The sequence below is a fragment of the Myotis lucifugus genome, unplaced genomic scaffold (genome assembly GCF_000147115.1).
Source record: "Myotis lucifugus unplaced genomic scaffold, Myoluc2.0 scaffold_109, whole genome shotgun sequence".
NCBI lineage: Eukaryota > Metazoa > Chordata > Mammalia > Chiroptera > Vespertilionidae > Myotis > Myotis lucifugus.
Genome location: NW_005871157.1, coordinates 3,397,203 through 3,419,874, shown reverse-complemented (window position 1 = coordinate 3,419,874; position 22,672 = coordinate 3,397,203). Strand labels below are relative to the sequence as shown.

Here is a 22,672-nt window from a genome sequence, read left to right as displayed (position 1 = left end):
GAAAAGTCTTGGAATTAATAAAGTATGGTAACCTCTTCCTATTAAGTGCAAAACTTGCTCCTAATTTACTGTCCCTCACCTGACACGATGAAACCCGATACATGAATATTTTACTGACTTACTGGCAAGAGGAAAGGTATCTTGGTTTTAATTAGACAAACCTCAGACAACTGAAGTGAAGCAAAAAAGTTTGCATTTTCTGATATGTTCTTCAGTCTCTTCCTTTCATATGGTGACAATCCCGAAAAATCATCCTATGAATTACACCAAAAAGATTCTGTTAGTTTACATAATCCATAGCAAAAGCACCTCACAAAACCAGGTGTTCAATTCTCTGCGTGTATACTTCCCTTTAAATTGCACCTATTTTATTCATTTAATGTCTTATCGAATAGCACATAAACTCTGCTTTATTAGATACTGAGTAAAAGCGTTTGAATGTGGGATAATCACAGATATCTGTATGGCTTCCCAATTAAATAACAAGTGGCCTGATATCAAGTCAAGTAGTAATAAGTGGAACAACAAATCGATGTTTCTCTATCTTTCTCTCTCCCTCCCTCCCTCTCTTCCTATCTCTAAAATCAATTTAAAAAAATTTTTAATACAAAACTCTGGTGGTGGAACCCTGCAACCAAGTTTTAACAAGCCCTCCCGGTAATTTTACTACAGGCTAAAACTTTGAGAACCACAGGTCTTAAATAATCCACTCCACACAGAGATGATTTGTTTAAAAGCACATGGTTTCTTAGAAGTGGCCATGCCTAAAACTGAGGCCTCCAACCCCCAGTCCAATGTACTGATGATCTACCCCATGCTGTCCCACCATAGGTCCTAGTTCTTACCTCTGAGACAATAAAGTATAAATTGCATTCCTATTTCATAAAAACACCTCAGTCATCCTATCTCCCTTTCCCTAACATCACTTTCTGTTCTCCTACTTCCATCAATTTTTTGTCATGTGGTGCAGTTTTATCTTATCTTGCATAAAATTTCTAGCCTGGACATTCAGGTAAAAAAAATAAAGAAATAAAAGACATCCAGATTGGAAAGGAAGAAATAAAACTATCTTTAATGAAGAGGACATGATCTTATATATATAGAAAATCCTCAAGACTCCACACCAAAAAAATATTAGAATAAATGGCCTCAGCAAAGTTGCAAGATACAAGGTCAATATACAAAAATCGGTTGTATTTGTATACACTAGAAATGAACAATCAGAAAATGTCACTTTAAATGAAGTACAGCACTCCTGGTAGGCAATAGAAGTCAAAAGAATTAGATGCCCAATTTCTTAAGCTGATTCAAACTATTATTTTAAATAGAACTAATAAATTTTCTCATGTATCTTCTCTACTCCATCATTTGTCTCCTTTTTGTGTTTAAAGGAAATATTATTCGGCCCATCAATGCAACCAATTGATGGTGATTATCAGAACTTCTATTTTTAAAATAAGAAAATTGTGGGTAAACAGTAAAGTCTTACCAGGCCTGATGTATCTTCATCGCTGTCTCCATCCTGACTGTCTTCCATCTCGACACTGAGAAGCCCTGTGTCCGACATGCTCATGTGTTGTTTGTGATTTTCTGTGTGAACGTCCAAGGATGATGTTTGCAGAGTGGATTCTGTCTTAGAAGATGGGGTGGCTTTCATCTTCGGAGTTAAAATCTCCCTGAAAGTTTTCTTTATTTCGGTCTTCTTATATGTCTTACATGCCGCTTCATGGTTAGAATTCTTATCGAAGAGGGATTTGGGGAGCTTAAATGCATCTGGCTTGTAATCACTGAGTGAAAAGGGGACCAGGCACACCTTAGCTGTTTTTTCTAAAACTAGTCTCTGAGATACGTCAGCGATGTTCTGGTTTTCTTTATATCCATGCACCTATTCAGACCAATAAGGAAAAAGAGAGTTTTAGAATCCCAGGTCCTGTACCTTTGCTTACAGATCAGTGCAAACAAGTCTAATTCCTATTTCATAGTGACAACATAAATCCAAATTGATAAATCTATAACTTCTCCCATCCAGAATCTAGACACCACATGTATTAACCCAAACAGAATTATTTATTACACTGGACACATTTCTTGCCCATATGAGTCCACCAGCCCAACGATGATACCGTCATGACTATAACTTGTAACTGAGACGGCTCCCGAGCTGTCAGCGCCCGAGTAGCTGGAACTGTTGCCAGAGCGAGAAGCTGACGATAGCTGCTGCAAAGGCAGATGTCCAGTCCCTGACCCCACCCTCCGCTATTCCTGGGGTTCAAAGGAACCTTCCTCTGCCCCGAAGGCATGGACTCCCTAAAAGAAAACCAGAGCAGGGGTCGGCTTCCCTTCTGAAGGAAACCTGCGGGAGCCCGTGGAGCCACACGATGCCCAGGGAGGGAAGTCGTTTGCGGGGAGTGGAAGTGCGGGGCGTCCGGTCCCCGAGGCACAGACTCCCGGCGAAAACACCCGAAAGCGAGTCTCACCTTCACTTGGAGTCGCTGTCTGGAGCCCGCCTTTTCCTCCGCCGCCCCGCACAACCCCGACATCATCCCGCGCGGAGCTGCCGGCGTCTTCCCTGGACTGGAGGCGGCGCCGAGGCGGGAGACGCAGGCGGCGGGGGCGGGGAAGGCGGCCGCCGGGGCGGTAGGCGCGCGCGAGGGCGGGGAAGTCGGGCGGGGGCTCCGCTCCCAGCCGGGCTTGGGGGAGGGGCGCGCGGCCCGGGCTGCGGTCTCTTAAAGAAGCCAGCTTCCTCGTCTCAACCCAAACTCAAGTACGGTCAAACCTCCTCTCTCCGTCTCCCATCTCCAACAACAGGGTTCTAAGTTTTCCCCCCTACCCCCACCCCCGCCCCCAAAAAAGAGAGAAAAAATGTCTCGGTGGTTGACCAAAACTTCAGTTTTCGACCTGACCATCCTTTCATGCTGGCACCTCAGCATGACAAAAAGCATTTTGCAGACAATGCTTTTGTTGCTGTCGATTAGCACAATTTTAAAACAGAAAGGGGCCATCAAGAGTTGCTAAGAGTGTGGAAGTGCTCACAAAACAGCAATCACAGGCAATTGAACGTAGGTTTAAAAAAAAAAAAAAAAAAACCCTGTTGATGATTGGATAAGAAAAAGCAGCTGGTGATAGATAGCATTTCGTAGGCATGATATATGAAAAATTCCTTTAAGACTAGTAGGGGGGGGTTCAATAAATTTAAGAAAACCAGTGTTTATTTAAAGATTAAACAGTGCATTATACATGTATTGTATTTGGGGGCCTGGAACAGATTAATTCAATTTACATTATTTCTAATGGGGGGGGGGGGAATGATTCGGTTTTCGAACAAATCGCTTCTTCAACAGCCTTCTGGAACGAATTAAGTCCACTGTACCTTAAAGATGCGATGGGATGGGATGAATATTTTTACCTTGAATGCTGGTGATTTTGATGCTGCTGGTGCCAGGACCTCGCTTTGAAAACACCGGCACTTTTGCTGAGGAAACACTATCTTGCCTCGCAAGGTGAGCCTGAAAGGATTCAGACTCACTAAGATGCCCTCAGAAATAGAGAGGGAAAGCCTGGCTGGTGTGGCTCAGTGGTTGAGCCTTGGCCTACAAACCAGGAGGTCACTGGTTCGATTCCCAGTCAGGGCACATGCCCAGGTTGCGGGCTCGATCCCCAGTAGGGGGCCTGCAGGAGGAAGCCAATCAATGATTCTGTCATTGATGTTTCTCTCTCTCTCTCCCTCTCCCTTCCTCTCTGAAATCAATAAAAATATTTTTTTAAAAAGAAATAGAGAGGGAAAGAAATTGAAATCAATGTTCACCCTTTACCTCAAGTCCCCTAGTTCCTTGTAACCCCACCAATAGGATAGTATGGCCTATGGCTACCGCATTATCTTCTTCTTCTTCCTAGGAAGGGAAGCATTTTGATTTCCCACTCCCACCCCACCCCCGAAAGCTGATAACTTTCAGCTGGTTTAAATTTCACCAGCTCATCTGCCCACCAGTTAACTAAAATACTAATGATAACCTTAAGGAGCCTAAAGGTTGGGGAAAAAGTGGATCAAGTAATTTGTGTATCACAAAATAACATCAGATTTTAGTGCACGGTATTTCTTGTAGATAGCCATTTTATTTTTTCTTCAATTAGCAATAATCGTGCCTCCAATAAACCTTATTGGCTATGATACTGTCACTGCACAAAGCTAGATACAGCCATATTAATTTTTTTTTTTCTGTTCTCTGGGTTGCCATGAGCCAAAACAATTGCCTCCCAACAAATTACTCCCTTTGGACAGCATAGTTTAAGAGCTGATACATTCATTTTATAAAATTAAGGTCCTTTTCTTTCAATCTGAAACTGCTCCCTTGGTTGGTTACTTGGGTCTTCTGTTCTTCACTGTAGACTTGCCCAATTTTTTAAAAATATATTTTATTGATTTTTTACAGAGAGGAGGGGAGAGGGATAGAGTTAGAAACATTGATCAGCTGCCTCCTGCACGCCCCCCACTGGGGATGTGCCCGCAACCAAGGTACATGCCCTTGACCGGAATCGAACCTGGGACCCTTGAGTCCGCAGGGCGACGCTCCATCCGCTGAGCCAAACCGGTCAGGATGACTTGCCCAATTTTATTTCTTCTCACAGCCAGCCCAATTATAAAATCCAGGTGAAATAATCCTATTAACAACACCTGCAAGGCTGTCACCAGTCCTTGACTCAAAAATTACTGGTAAAATCAAACTTTTCATAGTGTGTGATCTATTATACCATGCTGTTTCTGAACTTCAGGACTTTGCTCATGCTGTCCCTTCTCTCCCCACCACAGCAATTGTAAAATCCGTTCTACGATGAAATGTGTTCTGACTTACAATTAGCCAATGTGTTTTATACAACCCGGCTAGTGAACTGCAATTATTTCTGTTATAGTTCTATATGCCCTTGAAGACTTTCTGAATAAAACTCAAGCTTCTTTTTTTATTTTTAATATTTATATTTACTTATTTTTTATTTTAAAATTCAAGCTTCTTGAGAACATAAAGCATTTAACATTATTCCATATTCCTTACAGAGAGCTAAGCATGGTAAACGCAGCAAATACTTAATACTTATGGACGTCTATACAAACACTTTCCAACCAGGAATTTTTCATAAGCAATCTCCAAAAACTTGAACTGGAAAACCTAGAAGTAGAGTGCTCAGATTTCAGGCATCAGGTGCTATTTAGCAGGATTTCTATCCCAATCAAACGCTAATTCTGAGCTCCCAACAGTCCGGACAAACTGCCCTTCCCTGTCTCCAAAGTTTCTCATTCGTCACTAACCCATTTTCCTCCGCTTCAAACCCAGGTAACAAACGAAACCTTTCATTCTGATGTTCCTCGCCGCCAGGGAACAGCAAACCTCCATCGGAACAATTTCCTGCGATAAGTCACATCCAAATACTGGGAGACTGAGGACTACAGGCTGGCTGTGCACATGCGCAGTAACAGGCTCCGGTTCCAGCCGGAGGCGCAGGCGTCCTCCACAATCCCACAATCCTCTGGTCGCGTACTTCCGGTTTTTCTAGCCCCGCCTTAAGTGGTGTTTCCTTCAGTCGCGCTGCAACGTCCAGGGCCTGTAGTTGGAGAAGATTTTTCTGTTTTGCCGTTGGTAGCTGTTTACTACTTGGAATCAGGGAAGTGCCCGGAGTCCTGCCGCTGCCATGAACATGTCGGTCCCCAGCGCACTCATGAAGCAGCCGCCCATTCAGTCCACGGCCGGGGCCGTCCCGGTCCGCAATGAGAAAGGTACTGTGCTGGGCCGTCCCCATCGGATCTGCCCCTTCCTTCCCCGGCGCCCTCCACACCCCGCACACCCTGAAGACCTGCCCCCCTATTTCTCCGACTTTCCCCCATCAAACGCGTACCCCCGTTGCGTTGCCTAGGGGTAAAGACTTCTATCTTCTTGTTTCTCTATCAACTGCCCTTAATTGCGCCAAGCACCCCTCTTTCCTTGGTCTCCACCAATTTCTTAGTTTAATACAAAGTGCATGCCTGCTGTTTTCAAGGCGTTATGCGGGATATCCTCCCTCTTTCGCTATCCCTAACACTCTACAGTGCTTTTGTAACTCATCATGATTATTTATGTGTCTGTTTCCCACTCCTGCATCATAAACTCGGCATCTCCTTGAGGCAGGAACCATGTCTTATTAAACTTTTTAAACTTTACACCAACGCAATGACTGTATTTATTAAATTGAATACAAAGTTGTAGCCCTGGCCGGGTAGCTCAGTTGGTTAGATGCCCCATGGTTGCGGGTTCGATCCCGGTTAGGGCACATGTAAGTGGAACAACAAAGCAATGTCTAGCTCTGTCTCTGTCTCTCTCTCTCTGATTTTCTCTGTCTCTCTCCCCAGCTCTTTCTCCCCCTCCCCCTCCCCCTCTCTCTCTCTCGTTAAAAATTTTTAATAAAATCAACCAATCAATAAAAATTAAAAATAAATACAAATTTGTGTAAGATAGTGCCCCTAACCTTAAGGAACTCATAGTCTAGTAGATTTGGGACATTCAAAAAAAAAAGGTCTTTCAGACCTGTAATACTTGTCACATAGGTGATACCAAGCCCCGTGAGAGCAGAGAAGGAATCATTTCTTCAGATTGGGGTAATCAAAGAAAATGGCATTTCATTTGGCCATTAAAGGATGGGTAGGATTCTAATGAGTGCAGATGGCAGAAGGAACATGTTATCTATTTGGGGAGTCAGAATAAAGAGAATTTTTTCAATAAGGAATTTAGAAAAGAGTTATTTTGTATTTATTAAATATACTCTGCCTATCTGTGTGTAGCTTGCCTTTTTTTAAAAAACTAAACATGGCTTTTGAGAAGTATCTTTTGGATACATATAGATCTAATCCGTTCATTCTTAACCGTTTATGAATTCCATTGTATACTTACACCAGTTCGTGTCCTACTGAGAGACCGTTGTGTTGTTTTTTTCTCCTGTTACAAACAGTGCTGCAGTTGTCACTCTTAAACATATCTCTTTAGTGCACCTGTGTAAGAATTCTCTAGGGTAGATTCCTACAAGTTCATCATCAACTTAACTGCCTATTACCACTTGTTCTGTTCTCCACAGTGGGTTGTAAGAGCATGAGGAGTTCATCCCCACACATTTGATTTTATCAGAGTTTTAAATTTTTGCTCAATCTAATGTGTGAAATATCTTATTTAACTTGCATTTCCCTGATTACTAGTGAGAGTAGACATCTTGTTCATACATTTTTCAGCTCTAGATTTTTTTCTTCTATGAATTACCTATTTCTGTCATTTACTCATTTTCTACTTGGTTTGTTTTTATACTTCTCAAATAGTATTTCCCCATGTTTTGTTTTGGTTTTTGGCTTGTCTTTTAACTTTAGTCTTCTGTTACACAGGTGTTTTTAATTTTAGTGTTATCAGATTTATCAATTTTATCTTTTATGGTTTGTTCTGTTTTGTATATTAAGAAATCCTTTCCTACCCTGAGATCATAGATATTAAAATTACAAAGATTTTCTATCATCTTTTTTTTAATAAGTTTTTATTGGTTTTAGAGAGAGGGGACAGGAGAGATAGAGAGAGAGAAATATCAATGAGAGAGAAACATCGATCAGCTGCCTCCTGCACACCCCTTCTGGGGATCTAGCCTTTAACCCGGGCATGTGCCCTGACTGGGAATCAGCTGGTGACCTCTTGATTCATGGGTCGATGCTCAACCGCTGAGCCACCCTGGCTGGGCAGATTTCCTGTCACCTTAGTGTTTGCATATTCTAAATAGGATTGAATACACAATTTTCCAATACAGACTCTAAGTTAAGGAGCCTACAGTCCAATAGGGATGTATATATTTAAGATAGGTTTTTCACACTTAGATCTTTAATCCATCCGGAATATTTTGTGTGTGGGTGTCAGAGATCTAATTTTACTGTTTATCTGATAGCCAGTAGTCCCTACTAGTCCATTGTGTGACTACCCAATCCAGTGTTGTTGTTTTTAAATTCTCACCTGAAGATAAGCTTTCATTGATTTTTTTTTTTGGGGGGGGGGGGAGGGAGAGGGAGAGAGAGAGAGATATCAATGTGAGAGAGAAACATCAACCAGGGACTGAATCCAAAACCCAGATATGTGCCCTGACTGGGAATTGAACTCATTACCCTTCAATGCAGAGGACAACACTCCAACCAACTGAGCCACACGGGCCAGGGTTCCATTGCTTTTTAATGTCACATCTATAATATACCAAGTTCTCATATAAGTTTCTCTACCCTCTTCTCTGTTCCATTGGTCTCTATGTACCTCCTGAGTCAATGACATATTTTTTTGGTGTGATTTTTGTTTTAAATATATTTCTTACTGATAAGAGAGAGGGAGAGAGAGATAGAAACATCAATGATGAGAGAGAATCATTGATCAGCTGCCTCCTGCACACCCCACACTGGGGATCGAGCCTGTGACCTGGGCATGTGCCCTGACCGGGAATCGAACCCTGACCTCCTGGTTCATAGGTCGATGTTCAACCATCGAGCCACGCCAGCGAGGCTGACATATTGTTTTAATTACTACAAATTTAAATGTGCCTTGCAATCTATATAAAAACCTTTCCCACCCCCACCTTACTTTCTTTTTTAAAAAAAAATTTTTATTGATTTCAGAGAGGAAGGAAGAGGGAGAGAGAGATAGAAACATCAATGATGAGAGAGAATCATTGATTGGCTGCCTCCTGCACACCCCCTACTGGGGATGGCATATGCCCTGACCAGGAATTATACTGTGACCTCTTGGTTCATAGGTCGATGCTCAACTACTGAGCCATGCCAGCTGGGCTATTCTTCCATTTTTAGTTAAGACTTTATTTTTTTAGAGCAATTTTATGTTCACAGCAAAATTGAGGGAAAGATACAGAGTTTCCTTATACCGCCTTCCCCAACACATGCATAGCCTCTCTCACCAGAATAATACATTTGTTACAATTGATGAGCTTACACTGATATGTCATAATCACCCAAAGTCCATAATTTACATTAAGATTCACTCTTGCCCTATCTGGTTTGACTCAGTGGATAGAGCGTCAGCCTGCAGGACTGAAAGGTCCCAGGTTCGATTCTGGTCAAGGGCACATGCCCGGGTTGCGGGCTCAATCCCCATTAGGGGGTGTGCAGGAGGCAGCCAATCAGCGATTCTCTCTCATCATTGATGTTTCTATCTCTTCCTTTCTGAAATCAATAAAAATATTTTTTTTAAAAAAAGATTCACTCTTGGTGTTGTACATGCAATGGGTTTGGACAAATGTATAATGACATAGCCATTGCTGTGGTGTTATACACAGTCTTTTCACTGCCCAAAAAAATCCTCTGTGTTCTTCCTGTTCATCCCTCCTCCACACTCAACCCCTGATCTTTTTACAGTCTTCATAATTTTGCCTTTTCCAGAATGTTACATATTTGGAATCTTATAGTATACTAGAGCCCCGGTGCACGAAATTCATGCACGGGTAGGGTCCCTAGGCCTGGCTGGCAATCAGGGCCAATCGTGGCCTTCTGGCTGTTGGCCAGGGCCTTCCTTCATTCTGCGCCACCCCGCTGGTGGTCAGCGCACATCATAGCGAGCAATCGAACTCCCGGTCTCTGGTTGAACTCCCAAGGAGACGCTTTGCATATTAGCCTTTTATATATATAGGTAACCTTTTCAGATTGGCTTTTTCCACTTAGTAATATGCATTTAAGTTTCTTCCATGTCTTTTCATTGTTTGATAGCTCTTTTTAAGTGCTAAATAATATTCCATTGTCTGGATGTACCATAGTTTATCCTTTCACCTAGGAAAGGACATCTGGATTGCTTCCAGGTTTTAGCCCTTTTGAACAAAGTTGCAATAAATGTCAGTGTGTAGGTTTTTGTGTGGACATAATTTTCAACTCGGGTAAATACCAAGGAATGCAATTGCTGGATTTTATGGTAAGTGTATGCCTAGTTTTATAAGAAACTACCAAACTATCTTCCAAAGTAGCATTTTGCATTCCTACCAGCAATGAGTGAGAGTTCCTGTTGTTTCACATCCTTGCCAGTTAGTTAACGTTGTCAGAGCTCTGGATTTTGGCCATTCTAATAAGTGTATAATGGTATCTAATGTTTTAATTTGTATTTCTCTGATGATATAATGTGGAGCATCTTTTTATATGCTTATTTGCCATCTTCTTGGTGAGGCATCTGTTAAGGTCTTTGGCCTCACCTTGTTCTTCAGAATTGTCTTGACTCCTATTCTTGCACATAATTTTAGAATCTGCCTGGGGAACAACTTTTAATGGAATTGCATTACAACTTTATAGCTTTGTTGCTATTATAAATGGTACTGTTTTTTATTGATTTGAGAGAGGAAGGTGGGGAGAGAGGGAGAAAAACATCGATTTGTTGTTCCACTTACTTATACATTCATGTTGATTCTTGTACGTACCCTGACCAGAGCTCGGACCTACAACCTTAGTATATCAGGACAATGCTCTAACTAACTGAGCCTACCCAGCCAGATCATAAATGGTACTTAATTTTTTTTTAATCCTCACCCAAGGAGATTTTTTTTAATTGATTTGAGAGACGGGGGGAGAGGTCAGTGTGAGACACATGGATCAGTTGCCTCCTGTACAGGCTCAGAAGAGGGATCAAACCCCTGACCTTTTGGTGTACAGTATGACATTCCAACAAACTACTCCACCCAGCCAGGGCATAAATGCTATTTTTAAACTGTCTTTTCTAATTACATATAGTTCATGTATAGGTACACTTATTTTTATCCAGCATTCTTTCTGAATTATTTTTTAAGTTTGTTGATTGTCTTGTTTTTTTCTATGTAGATGATCATATAATCTGCAAATTTTAGCAGTTCTTTCTTTTCAATCCTTACCTTTTATCTATTTTTCTTGTTGCCCTGATTAAGGTCATAATAAAACATTAAATGGAAAGGGTGTTTTTTTTTCTTAATTTTTTAAATACATATTTTTTATTTCAGAATGGAAGGGAGAGGGAGAGAGAGAAATAGAAATATCAGTGATGAGAGAGAATCGTTGATCAGCTGCCTCCTGCACACCCTACACTGGAGATCGAGCCCACAACCCGGGCATGTACCCTGACAGGGAATTGAACTGTGACCTCCTGGTGGTCCTAGATCAGTGCTCAACACTGAGCCATGCCGACCAGTCTAGAAGGAGTGATATTGACAACATAGGAATGCCCACTGTTTTTTAAAAGAATGATTCAGTGTGTTATTATTTTATTAAGTATAATGTTTGCTGTATCTATTGTTAAGATTATGACTCTTTAAATATATAAACTTTAGCCCTGGCCAGTGGGCTTAGCGGTTAGAGCATCAGCCATGCGCCAGAGGGTCTCGGGTTTGAGTCCCAGTCAAAGGCAGGTACCTGGGTTGTGGGTTCATTCCCCAACCCCAGGGAGGCAACCAGTGGATGTGTTTCTCTCATCAATGTTTCTCTCTTTCTCTCTCTCTGTTTATCTTTATCCCCCCCTTCCCTCCCTTCCTTTCACTATCTCTGAAAAGTAATGGAAAAAATATCCTCAGATGAGGATTATCAAAAAGTAATAGTAAATTATATATTAAAATTAAATATATAAACTTTAAATTGTACAGTACTTTTCCCCTATTAATTTTCTAAGGTTAAGTCATCCTTGTAGTCCTAGGCTGAATCCTTTTAGGTCACGAAGGCTTAGAGTTTTGTTTTGTTGCTTTTTACAAAAATTGCTGGAATACATTTGCTATTATATTATTTAGTATTTTAGTATCTATGATCATAAATGAATCCTTTTTGAACTGTCCAGTTTGGCTGCCAAGGTTATTTTCATCTTATAAACTATGTTGGTTAGTTTTCACTCTTTCTGTTTACTAGAATTGTTAATATTGGTAAAAGAGATAATCTACTGCAGGCTTAGTAGCTTATAAGTGAAAAGAAGGTAGAAATAGATAACATTAGAAAATGTAGTTATGTGGGGATATATTATGAAGGCTGTCATGGAAAATTCCAGCAGAACTAAAAAAATGAGCAGCATTTTATGTTCTCACTTAAACCACCTTTATGGTGTGTTGGGCACTGTTACGAATAATTATATAAAGGTATAGTTGAGGTGGAATAGCAGCCATTTGTGATGGCCATAGTCTGCCAGCTTGGAGGGACTTTCGTCAATTGTTTCACGGCTCACCTTCCTCTACTTCATTGTACCCAAGCTAGGCCTGGCCTCATTAGTGTTGGTAATCACAAGAAGGCCTTCCCATGACTTGGCTTTTGCAGGAAGAAAACAGTAGATGAATAGATGGTTGGGTAGTGGCTCTCTTCTTCTCTTTCCTAAACTCTTACTTACAAGTAACATAGGGGCTCTACCTGCAAAGGCCAATCGTTGAAGGACTTTGGGAGAGAGGCTACTGAAACATAAGTTCTCTTTCTCACCCAGGTGAGATTTCGATGGAGAAAGTGAAGGTGAAACGTTATGTGTCGGGAAAGAGGCCAGACTATGCCCCTATGGAGTCCTCAGATGAGGAGGATGAAGAATTTCAGTTCATTAAGAAAGCCAAAGAACAAGAAGCAGAGCCTGAGGAACAGGAGGAAGATTCATCTAGCGACCCCCGACTACGGCGTTTGCAGAACCGTATTAGTGAAGATGTGGAAGAGAGGTAACAACTAGGGTTATGTTTCACTGGACCTGAACCTCAACAAGTTAATAAGAACAACAGTAATTATAGCTTATACTTGAATAGTACTTACTATGTGCCAGGAACTGTTCCAAGTACCAGAAACTGTTCCAAGTACATTACATTTACTAATTCTTATAATCCACACAATTACCTTATTATTATACCCATTTTACAAGTGAGGAAACTGAGGCAAAAAGGGTTTAGGAAAATAACATGATGAAAGATATACAACCATTGAGTGGCAGCCAGTAAACAGCAGGTTACCTCTGTTCCAAAGGCCCAAAATAACTCATTAAGGCAGTGGTTCTCAACCTTCCTAATGCCGAGACCCTTTAATACAGTTCCTCATGTTGTGGTGACCCCCAACCATAAAATTATTTTCGTTGCTACTTTATAACTGTAATTTTGCTACTGTTATGAATCGTAAATATCTGATATGCAGGATGTATTTTCATTGTTACAAATTGAACATAATTAAAGCATAGTGATTAATCACAAAAACAATATTTAATTATATATGTGTTTTCCGATGGTCTTAGGCGACCCCTGAGAAAGGGTTGTTCGACCCCTAAAGGGGTCACGACCCACAGGTTGAGAACCGCTGCATTAAGGAAATAGAAAACACAGAACATTGGTTGGGTTTTTTGTTTTATTTTTTACAGATTGGAAGGGAGAGAGATAGAGAGTTAGAAACATCAATGAGAGAGAAACATTGACCGGGTGCCTCCTGCACACCCCCAACTGGGGATGTGCCCGAAGCCAAGGTACATGCCTTTGACCGGAATTGAACCTGGGACCCTTCAGTCCACAGGCCGATACTCTATCCACTGAGCCAAACCGGTTAGGGCATGGTTGGTTTATTGAGGTGAGAAAAAACACATCCTCTTGTGTTAAAAAAAACAAACATCTTCTTTAACATAAAGATGTTTTATAAAAATGTTGAGACATTGATTTTATCCACTTATTCTAAAGGCTAATGAGAGGAAATAATATTGAAGTAAGAAAAATGATCTGAAAAAAGAAAAATGATCTAATGAATGGTCTCATGTAGGAAAGGGAGCCTCCCAACAGGGATTTTGTATGTTGCATGTTAACTGAGACATTACCTTACAGAGTAGGTCAGAGGTCCTGAGCTTTCACAGCTCATATTGCCTCAGGAGTTTTTTCACAGAACCCCTACGCCCAAGTAGTTCTGTTTATTTTATTAAGTATTTAGATCCAGAAATTTAATGTATACTTATGTCCTAACAACTTAGCTATTTGAAAAATATAATACACATAAAAGAAAAAACATTTTTACTTCATTTTACAGAACCACAGTTACTTACTAGTAGGATTTATGCTCCTTGGACTGGCAACCTCTCAAACCTTGGAATCAGCTTGGCACTGTCACTCTCATTTCCTGCTCCATATTGATTTTCATGTGGTACTTGCTTTTTGTCACAGTAGTGACCAAAATCCTATTTTCACAAAGATGTCATTGAAAGGAAACAATTAGATTTAATGTTGAAACTGTGAACTACCTTGAGCTTTAAAATATATCCCAACAGACAATAGGTTGGTAGGGGTGGGGGTTGGGGCTGGCTATAGGGATCAGTGGGAGAAAGAAGGGTGTGTGTGTGTGTGTGTGTGTGTGTGTGTGTATGTGTATACACAAGTGTACCTATATAAGTTTGTTGCAGTGCCCCAGAATGCCTCATACATTTAATTTTTAGGTCCAACTTGACTCTTTGCTCTGACACTTTAGTTTCTTTAAACTTCTGTCTGCCCATCTCAAGACTTCAGTATTAATAAAAGCAAACAATGTCCAAGTACTCTGCGACTAAAGAAAAGTGGTTGAGCCCCTATGTTCTTATAGCATTGATGTCACACTTGGAGATACTGTTTTTCAGATTGGCTCGACATCGGAAAATAGTGGAACCTGAAGTGGTAGGAGAAAGTGACTCAGAAGTAGAAGATGCTTGGCGCATGGAACGAGAAGATAGCAGTGAGGAAGAAGAGGAAGAAATTGATGATGAGGTATAGTAAAGTAAAATGGGAAGTTCTTTCTGGGTACAAGAAAGAGTTGGGGCCTGTGCTCCTTTGTTGAGGCCCTGAAGGCACAAGATTGCTGCTTTTGGCAGAACTCTGATCCAGGATTCTCTGTTGGGGATAGGATTAAAAATACTGTAGTGATAAGTTGCATTTACTCAGATCAAAATTTGTTGAGCTTGATGAGGGGAAAATAAAAAGCCATTTAAGAGCACTGGCCATGCCCTACCTGGTTTTCTCTCAGCGGATAGAGCGTTGGCCTGCAGACTAAAGGGTCCCAGGTTCAATTCCGGTCAACCACACATGCCTGGGTTGCGGGCTTGACCCCCAGTTGGGGGTGTGCAGGAGGCAGCCAATCAATGATTCTCATCATTGATGTTTCTATCTCTCTCTTCCTCTCCCTTTCTGAAATCAATAAAAATATTTTTAAAAAAAAAAAGAGCACAGGCCATTTGACTTACTGACTTGGACATATGACTTGATAGGAAATAGAGAGGCGCCGTGGCATGATGCGTCAAAGAGCACAGGAGAGAAAAAATGAAGAGATGGAAGTCATGGAAGTAGAAGATGAGGGACGTTCTGGGGAGGAGTCAGAATCAGAGTCCGAGTATGAAGAGTACACAGACAGTGAAGATGAGATGGAGCCTCGCCTTAAGCCGGTCTTCATTCGAAAGTAAGTATCTCACAAACCAGTCCTGAATCTACAGCTTCTACTCTCCAGGTCTGAGGATAGAAGCCTTTTTCCTATCTGATGCTCTTCTGAAATGTAAGCACTAAGTGAAAGCCTTCTGCCCAGTGCCCTAGCTCTGTGTGGTATTTGCTGAGGAATATCTTGGTGTTAGCGGAGTATGAGTTTGTTTTCACATCTCCTTCTCAGATATGTACTCTATGTACTCTCTTGGGTACATATCTGCCCAAGAGCTTATATTATTTTAAGCATAAAATTAAGCTTAAAGAGCAAATCCCTATTCCTTTCCTAATGGCTAGAAATCCTTCTACTTACAGTCGAGCAGGTTCTTTGCTATTCAAGCAGTTCTCAAAGATGAATGGAATTTTGATGCTCTGAAAACTTGGCATGACTCCCATTTTCTGCTCTTTGCAAATAATAGAGCCAGAAATTGTTTGGCTTTGTCTGATTTGGACAGGACTTGATGTAGAAGAACAGAGCTTCACTCTAAGAGCTTTGGGAAATTAACAGGACCTCTGTACCACAGGAAGGACCGAGTAACAGTTCAAGAACGTGAGGCTGAAGCATTGAAACAGAAGGAACTGGAGCAGGAGGCTAAACGCATGGCTGAGGAGAGGCGCAAGTATACACTCAAGGTACTGGGAGTGGCTGTGAGGGTTGAGTGCAAGGAGTATTGTACGTAGGTTTGTCTGAGAAGAATAAGGAAGTCTGACAGTTGAATTTTTCTCCCTATCCAGATTGTAGAAGAGGAGACCAAGAAAGAGCTGGAGGAAAACAAGCGATCCCTGGCTGCACTGGATGCACTGAATACTGACGACGAAAATGATGAGGAGGAATATGAGGCATGGAAAGTTCGGGAACTAAAGAGAATCAAGAGGGACAGAGAAGATCGAGAAGCGTGAGTAATGATCCTAGAATTTAATACTGCTAGTGACACAGGTTCCTAGAATGGTTCTGAGGCTCAATACCTACTTGGGGTTCCATTCTAGCTTTCTTTAAGGTCCCTGCAACTGGGTAAGTTTCCATCATTGTAATGTGGCTGTTACAATAAAAGCAAGGAAGAGAAATATTTTTGTCAGTATTTCTCCATGATAGAATGCCAGCTAATACTCCCTTTACTTTCCTAGTAGATGCACAAAAGTTATTCACTGTTATCAGTTATCTATTGTTGCATAACAGCCCAATCCAAAGTTAAGTAACTCAAAGCAATCTGTTATTTCTCACAATTTTGAGGGCTGGCCAAACAGTACTTCTGCTGGTTTCATCTGGGCTCTCTTATGTAGTTGCATCCAGCTAAAGGACTAACTGGGCTAGAAAGCCCAGAATGGCTTCACTCACATGTCTGGTAGGTGGTGTGGACTATCAGCTAAGATGCCTCACTTCTCCTCCTTCAATAGACTAGACTGGCTTCCTTACATAGCAGTCTTGCAACAGTATTTCAAGAGAACAAAGGTGGAAGTTGGCAAGATCTTTTGAGACTCACATATCATTTCTGCAAAGGGGCATGCATACTGTGAGGGGAAGAAATTATTGGCATTTAGGTAATCTACTACACTCACTATGTTAGAGCAGAATCATTTCTGGGCTGCATACCCATACCTGAAAATTACTAGGAATGAAAGAGCAATCCCAGATTACAGTGGGAAACCATCAACAGAAGATTCTACCCTCAGCCTGCAGTTTCTAAGGTTTTTATCTTGGGCTTCATGGAGTCCAGGTACCCTTTAAAATTGTATGCAAAATTTTGTGTATATTTGCATTTTTTTGGAGAAAGGGGATCTGTGACTCTCCCCACTCCCAAAAGTCACTACAATCTAATTAATGATGGTAATCCTTAGTTTGTGACATGTAAGCACATATTGTGTTACACAGTTATTTTAAATTCTGATTTTTTTTTTTAAGCTAAGAGGCTTTTTAGGGAAGGGGAATTAGTAATGTAAAGTCAAGCAATAACAGTATGTCTAAACCACAAAAAAAGGCTAGAATCAACATTTGGTACTTTATAATATCTGATCTTGCAAGCATAATGAAGACCACCTGACCTTTTTATTTACTGAACCCCTACTCTTGATTCCTAACAGGCAATGACTAGAATTTTAAAAGGTGAATAGCGCTGGCTGGTGTGGCTCAGTTGGTCAAGGTGCCATCCCATGCACCAAAGGGTTTTGCATTCAATTCCCAGACAGGGCACATACCCAGATTTCGGGTTCAATCCCAGTCAGGGCGTGTATGGAAGGCAACTGATGTTTCTCTCTTTCTCTCCCTTCCTCTTGAATCAACTTTTTAAAAAGCTGAATGGCCCTAGAGAGTATGGCCTGCAGATTAAAGTGTCCCGGGTTCGAGGTCAAGGGCACATACCTCAGTTGCAGGCTCGATCCCCAGTCCTAATCTGGGCGTGTATGGGAGGCAACTAATTGATGTGTCTCTCTTACATCGATGTTTCTCTGTCTCTCTCTGTGTCTCTTACCCTCCCTATACTCTCTCTAAATATCAATGGGAAAATATCCTTGGGTGAGGAATAACAAAAATTTTTAAGAAGTTGAATGCCCTGGCCAGTGCCTGGTTAGAGCGTTGGCCCACGCACCAAAAGGTCGCGGTTTCGATTCCATGGGGGATGCACCCAGTCAATGTGTCTCTATCACATCGATGTTTTCTCTCTTTCTCTTTCCTTCCACTTTCACTCTCTCTGAAAATCAGTGCAGAAAAAATATCCTCAGGTGAGGATTAAAAAAAAAAAAAAAGGTGAACAATGCTATTTTATACTCTGATAATTAGGTCTTTCTGAAGCTGGAATGATACTAATAAATAATGTTCCCTGGACAGGCTTGAGAAGGAGAAAGCAGAAATTGAACGCATGCGAAACCTGACTGAGGAAGAGAGGCGAGCTGAGCTTCGTGCAAATGGCAAAGTTATTACCAACAAAGCTGTTAAGGGCAAATACAAGTTCTTACAGAAGTATTATCACCGGGGTGCATTCTTCATGGTAAGAAGGGAAAAGGGAAAGTTGGGCACTAGAAATAACTCAGAAGCTTTGAAATCTATTTTCCCCTCAAGAATAAACTGGTTCCGGAATGTTACTTCTACTTGCCAGTGGTCAGCTTTCTCATTTGTTTTTTTGCCTCTGAAGAATATGAACCCAATAGAGAAAAGTATTGGCAAAAGGATTTTAAAAGTTGCAGCAACTGTTCTTTCTTTTAGCCCCAGCTCCCAGGAGGAGGAAATGATATGTTAGAATTGAGGAACTGAAATAGAGAGAGTGATCTATATAGATGCTAGACTATTTATGCACCAAAATCACTTAGATATTATTCATAACTGACTTTTGCATTTTGGTTATGCATAAAATAGGTTCTGTAAATAGCTTCACATGAACTCATATTTGCATGGCAAAAGTTTAATTCACTTCATTCTGAGCTGACAGAAAGTTACTAAGCCTAACTAACAAAAAAAGTGGTTAATTATCTAACCATTATGTGTAATGCCATCATCTTTCCAAGATCAGAATATCAACCTGTAAATCCTATATTAGGCGATTCATTCCAAATTATTCGGATTAGCATTAGAGATAATTTTTTTTAATTATTTTTAGAGAGAGGGAGAGGGATAGAGAGAAATATGAGAGGAACATCATTGATCACCTGCCCCCTGCATGCTCCCCACTGGGGACCAAGCCTGCAAGCCAGGCATATGCCCTGACCAGGAATTAAACCAGCAACCTCTTGGTTCCTGGGTGAGCGCTTAACCATTGTACCACACCAGCCAGGCTAGAGATAATTTCTTAATACAAAGATAGCCAGAAAGGAAATGGAAGCGTTAATTACATTTATTATTCCAATAGCATGTCGTTTGTTAAATTATTTCCTTGTGTGTGAGGAGTTTGTATCAAAAACTTAGACTAGCTTTTTTAAATGTATGTCAGACCCTAAATATCACCACTGCAGCTAAATTCCTGCGTTACTGCAGATACTGGTAAAATTATTTTTTAAAAAAACTTCAGTGTAGGGTTCCTTACTCCTCTCCAAAATCAGTGTGTCTGTTTGCTCAGCAGGAAATGTTTAGTTATGTAGTTTTTCTGAATTGAAGTTGGTAGAGATTATGAATCACTCCTTATACTGCTTCAAAGTCATGAAGTTACCATTGCTTAAGCATTTCAGCAACTTCAACATCCAAGCCTCTTAGAGAAGTGTATTGCTGGCTGGCTAAGATACATAAAGTTTATATGAAAGTCTTTTGATGCACATCCTCAAATGTTAAGTCTTCTCATCTAGATAAGGAGAGTGAAGTTGAAATGGCTTCTGAGTTTAAATGAGGAACTCGGGCTCGAACAAGAGAAAAGTAAATCTCACAAAAACTGTTTAATTGTCCTACTTTAAACTGGGTCTTTCTCTAGCTGAAGGGAAAAGAATACTCCAAAAGGGTGTTTAGTTAAAGGACTCAGCTCTTCCATGAAGCTTTCCTTAACCAAGATGCTACTATTTTAATTCCTTTACCATATGTTTATGATCTATATCTTAACATTATAGTCTTACTAACATGTTGATTTGAAACTATTCTCTATAGTTATTTTATACTAGAGGCCCAATGCACAAAATTCATGCAAGAATAGGCCTTCCTTCCCCCGGCTGCTGGCACTGGCTTCCCTCTGGCACCCGGGACCCGGTCTTCCCTAGTAGCCCCAGCTTCGTCCAGGAAGGTCGTCTGGAAGGATGTCCAGTCTAATTAGCATATTGTGCTTTTATTACTATAGTTAAGTAGATAACCTTTTGAGCTTTTACTGCATAAAGGGCACTGTTTAATACTCTAAAAATGGAGGTAGGGCAAATATATAACATAAGGAAAATGAAAAGTACTGTGAGACTTCTGAAAAGGGAGATGTTGAATTTTGTAGAAGACTGAAAAGGATAATATAAAGGAGGTGACATTTAATGTATAGACTTTCTGATATTTGGTAGTAGGAAGACATTCCAGGTGAAGGGACCAAGAGTAGAGGCAGTGTAAAGGAAAAGGAAAGTGGCAAGGAGAGGTCGATTAAGGCTGTATAGTATTTGGCCTTAACTACTACACAGAGGAGTTGTTTAATAAAATAGAAAATTTTAAAGTTTTTAAGCAAGGCCAAGATATGAGAGAGTTGTGTTTTAGAAACATTACTCCACTGGCAGTGTGTAAGATTGACTGCAAGGAAAAACTATAACCCAGGGGATGAGAATTTATAAGTGGCAACTGATTGAATCTGCACAACAGATTTATTTATTTTTTTTAAATATATTTCTTTATTGACTTCAGAGAGGAAGGGAGGAGAGATATAAACATCAATGATGAGAGAGAACCATTGATCGGCTGCCTCCCGCACACCCCCCACTGGGGAACAAGCCCGAAGGCTGACGCTCTATACACTGAGCCAAGCCGGCCAGGGCATGCACAACAGATTTAAATTTTGAATCTAGGTAATTGAGAGAATGTTGGTCCTATTTACAGAAAAAGTTAAATCAGGAAGAAGCTGAATTAGAAAGGTTGGGGAAATAATTTTCACTTTAGAGAGTTTGAAATCCCAACAGAATATTCAAACTAGCCGAAACCGGTTTGGCTCAGTGGATAGAGCGTCAGCCTGCAGACTGAAGGGTCCCGGGTTCGATTCCGGTCAAGGGCATGTACCTGGGTTGCGGGCACATCCCCAGTAGGAGATGTGCAGGAGGCGGCTGATCGATGTTTCTCTCTCATCGATGTTTCTAACTCTCTGTCTCTCTCCCTTCCTCTCTGTAAAAAAATCAATAAAATATATTTTTAAAAAAACAAAAAAAAAGAATATTCAAACTAATGGGAAGTAGAAAATTCAGAATCAATAAACTGATGAACAAAAATAGAGCCAGAGGGGAAAAAAATATTTTAGAATATAGTGGAATCCTGGTATTTGCAGATTTTTAATATTTCCTACAACTTTTGTGATATTATACTGTTAGTACAGTTTTTGTAATATATTTAAAATTGTTTTTCTTGAAATATTGTTTATTGCATGTAAATGGCTGTTTTGTATCTACAAAAAAATTTCAGAATCAGAGATTTGAAAGGCTTGTAACAGAGTTAGACATATGAGTGAATGAATATAGTTGAGTGCAGAGAGAATATAACCAACCTTCAGGAAATGGCTACACTTAGGAAGAAAAAAAGACAACATGAGGGGAAAAGGAGTGTCATATTGAGATGTAAGCTCTTGAAGAAAAGGTTTTATCCCCCTGCTTTCTTTGTACCCCTCATCATAGTTTAATAAATTTGTGGTTTGAATGTATGGGAAATAAAACCACAAGATTGATAAGACTCTTTTCTACAGGATGAGGATGAAGAAGTATACAAGAGAGATTTCAGCGCACCTACCCTGGAGGATCATTTCAACAAAACAATTCTTCCTAAAGTCATGCAGGTATGGGGCACCTCAACATGAGAGAAAAGTAATACTGAGGGCTGGGACATAATGTTTGGTAGTATAACTCATCACCTATCCTTCCCTCAGGTCAAGAACTTTGGGCGCTCTGGTCGTACCAAATATACCCACCTTGTGGACCAGGACACCACCTCCTTTGATTCAGCATGGGGCCAAGAGAGTGCCCAGAACACAAAGTTCTTTAAACAAAAGGCAGCTGGGGTACGAGATGTATTTGAACGGCCATCTGCCAAAAAGCGGAAAACTACTTAAAGATCAACTACTTATTCTTCCAGCTGTGGGACACAAGGGCAAGTCTCAGTGTCTGGTCCTTTGCTTTCACTATTATTTACATGGGCTACGTATCCAGCCTATTGGACCTACTGCCATACTTGTGACACTGGGTAACCCAGTTTTGGAAGGTGCTTTGTGCGGTTTGGACTCCTGCTGAGAAACCCACATAAAAGCACTATCCAGGTAGGATTATCCCCACTTAAAATTATTTCTGAGAAATCTTCATTTTCATCATTGCTCTGGCTTCCCAAATTTACTTGGGACTGTTCCAAGTTTTTCTCCAGCCCCTTAGCTTGGGTCAGAAATATAGACATGTAAATGGACAGTGCATTACTTCTACCTTACAGGAAATCTGAGCTCATTGAAACCTGATTTACATTTTTGGCTCAAGTCAATTTTTCTAGGTGAATGTACTTTTTAAATCCATTTATGTATATGTCAATAAAAGAATCACATGAGACTTTTTGAGCTTCATACTGGAAAATAATGTGCAGGCTATTAAGTATCACCTGTTAACTAAAATAAAGTCAGAATTGTCAGGCAAATGATGTTTC

General features: G+C 40.6%; 2 protein-coding genes and 1 pseudogene across 2 annotated transcripts in view; 1 reads left to right on the top strand and 2 right to left on the bottom strand.

Moving 5' to 3' along the window:
* WDR76 (WD repeat domain 76) overlaps positions 1-2,564 on the bottom strand; it is a 28,473-nt gene extending 25,909 nt beyond the window's left edge. Inside the window, exons 1-3 of the mRNA XM_006093114.3 lie at positions 2,478-2,564; positions 1,490-1,885; positions 162-254 (exon numbers count right to left, since the gene is read on the bottom strand). Of these exons, the coding sequence (XP_006093176.2) occupies positions 162-254; positions 1,490-1,885; positions 2,478-2,543 (555 nt within the window). The 5' untranslated portion in view covers positions 2,544-2,564. The remainder of the gene's footprint in view (positions 1-161; positions 255-1,489; positions 1,886-2,477) is intronic.
* A 1,494-nt stretch (positions 2,565-4,058) lies between these two features.
* LOC111826899 lies at positions 4,059-4,188 on the bottom strand (annotated as a pseudogene).
* Positions 4,189-5,560: 1,372 nt separating this feature from the next.
* MFAP1 (microfibril associated protein 1) lies at positions 5,561-22,663 on the top strand. The gene is made up of 9 exons (XM_006093113.3): positions 5,561-5,767; positions 12,450-12,669; positions 14,583-14,709; positions 15,207-15,394; positions 15,936-16,044; positions 16,147-16,307; positions 18,233-18,392; positions 21,735-21,824; positions 21,915-22,663. Exons 1-9 carry the CDS (start codon positions 5,683-5,685, stop codon positions 22,095-22,097), a joined length of 1,323 nt encoding a protein of 440 aa, XP_006093175.1. The 5' UTR covers positions 5,561-5,682; the 3' UTR covers positions 22,098-22,663.
* The last annotated feature ends 9 nt before the right edge of the window (positions 22,664-22,672 follow it).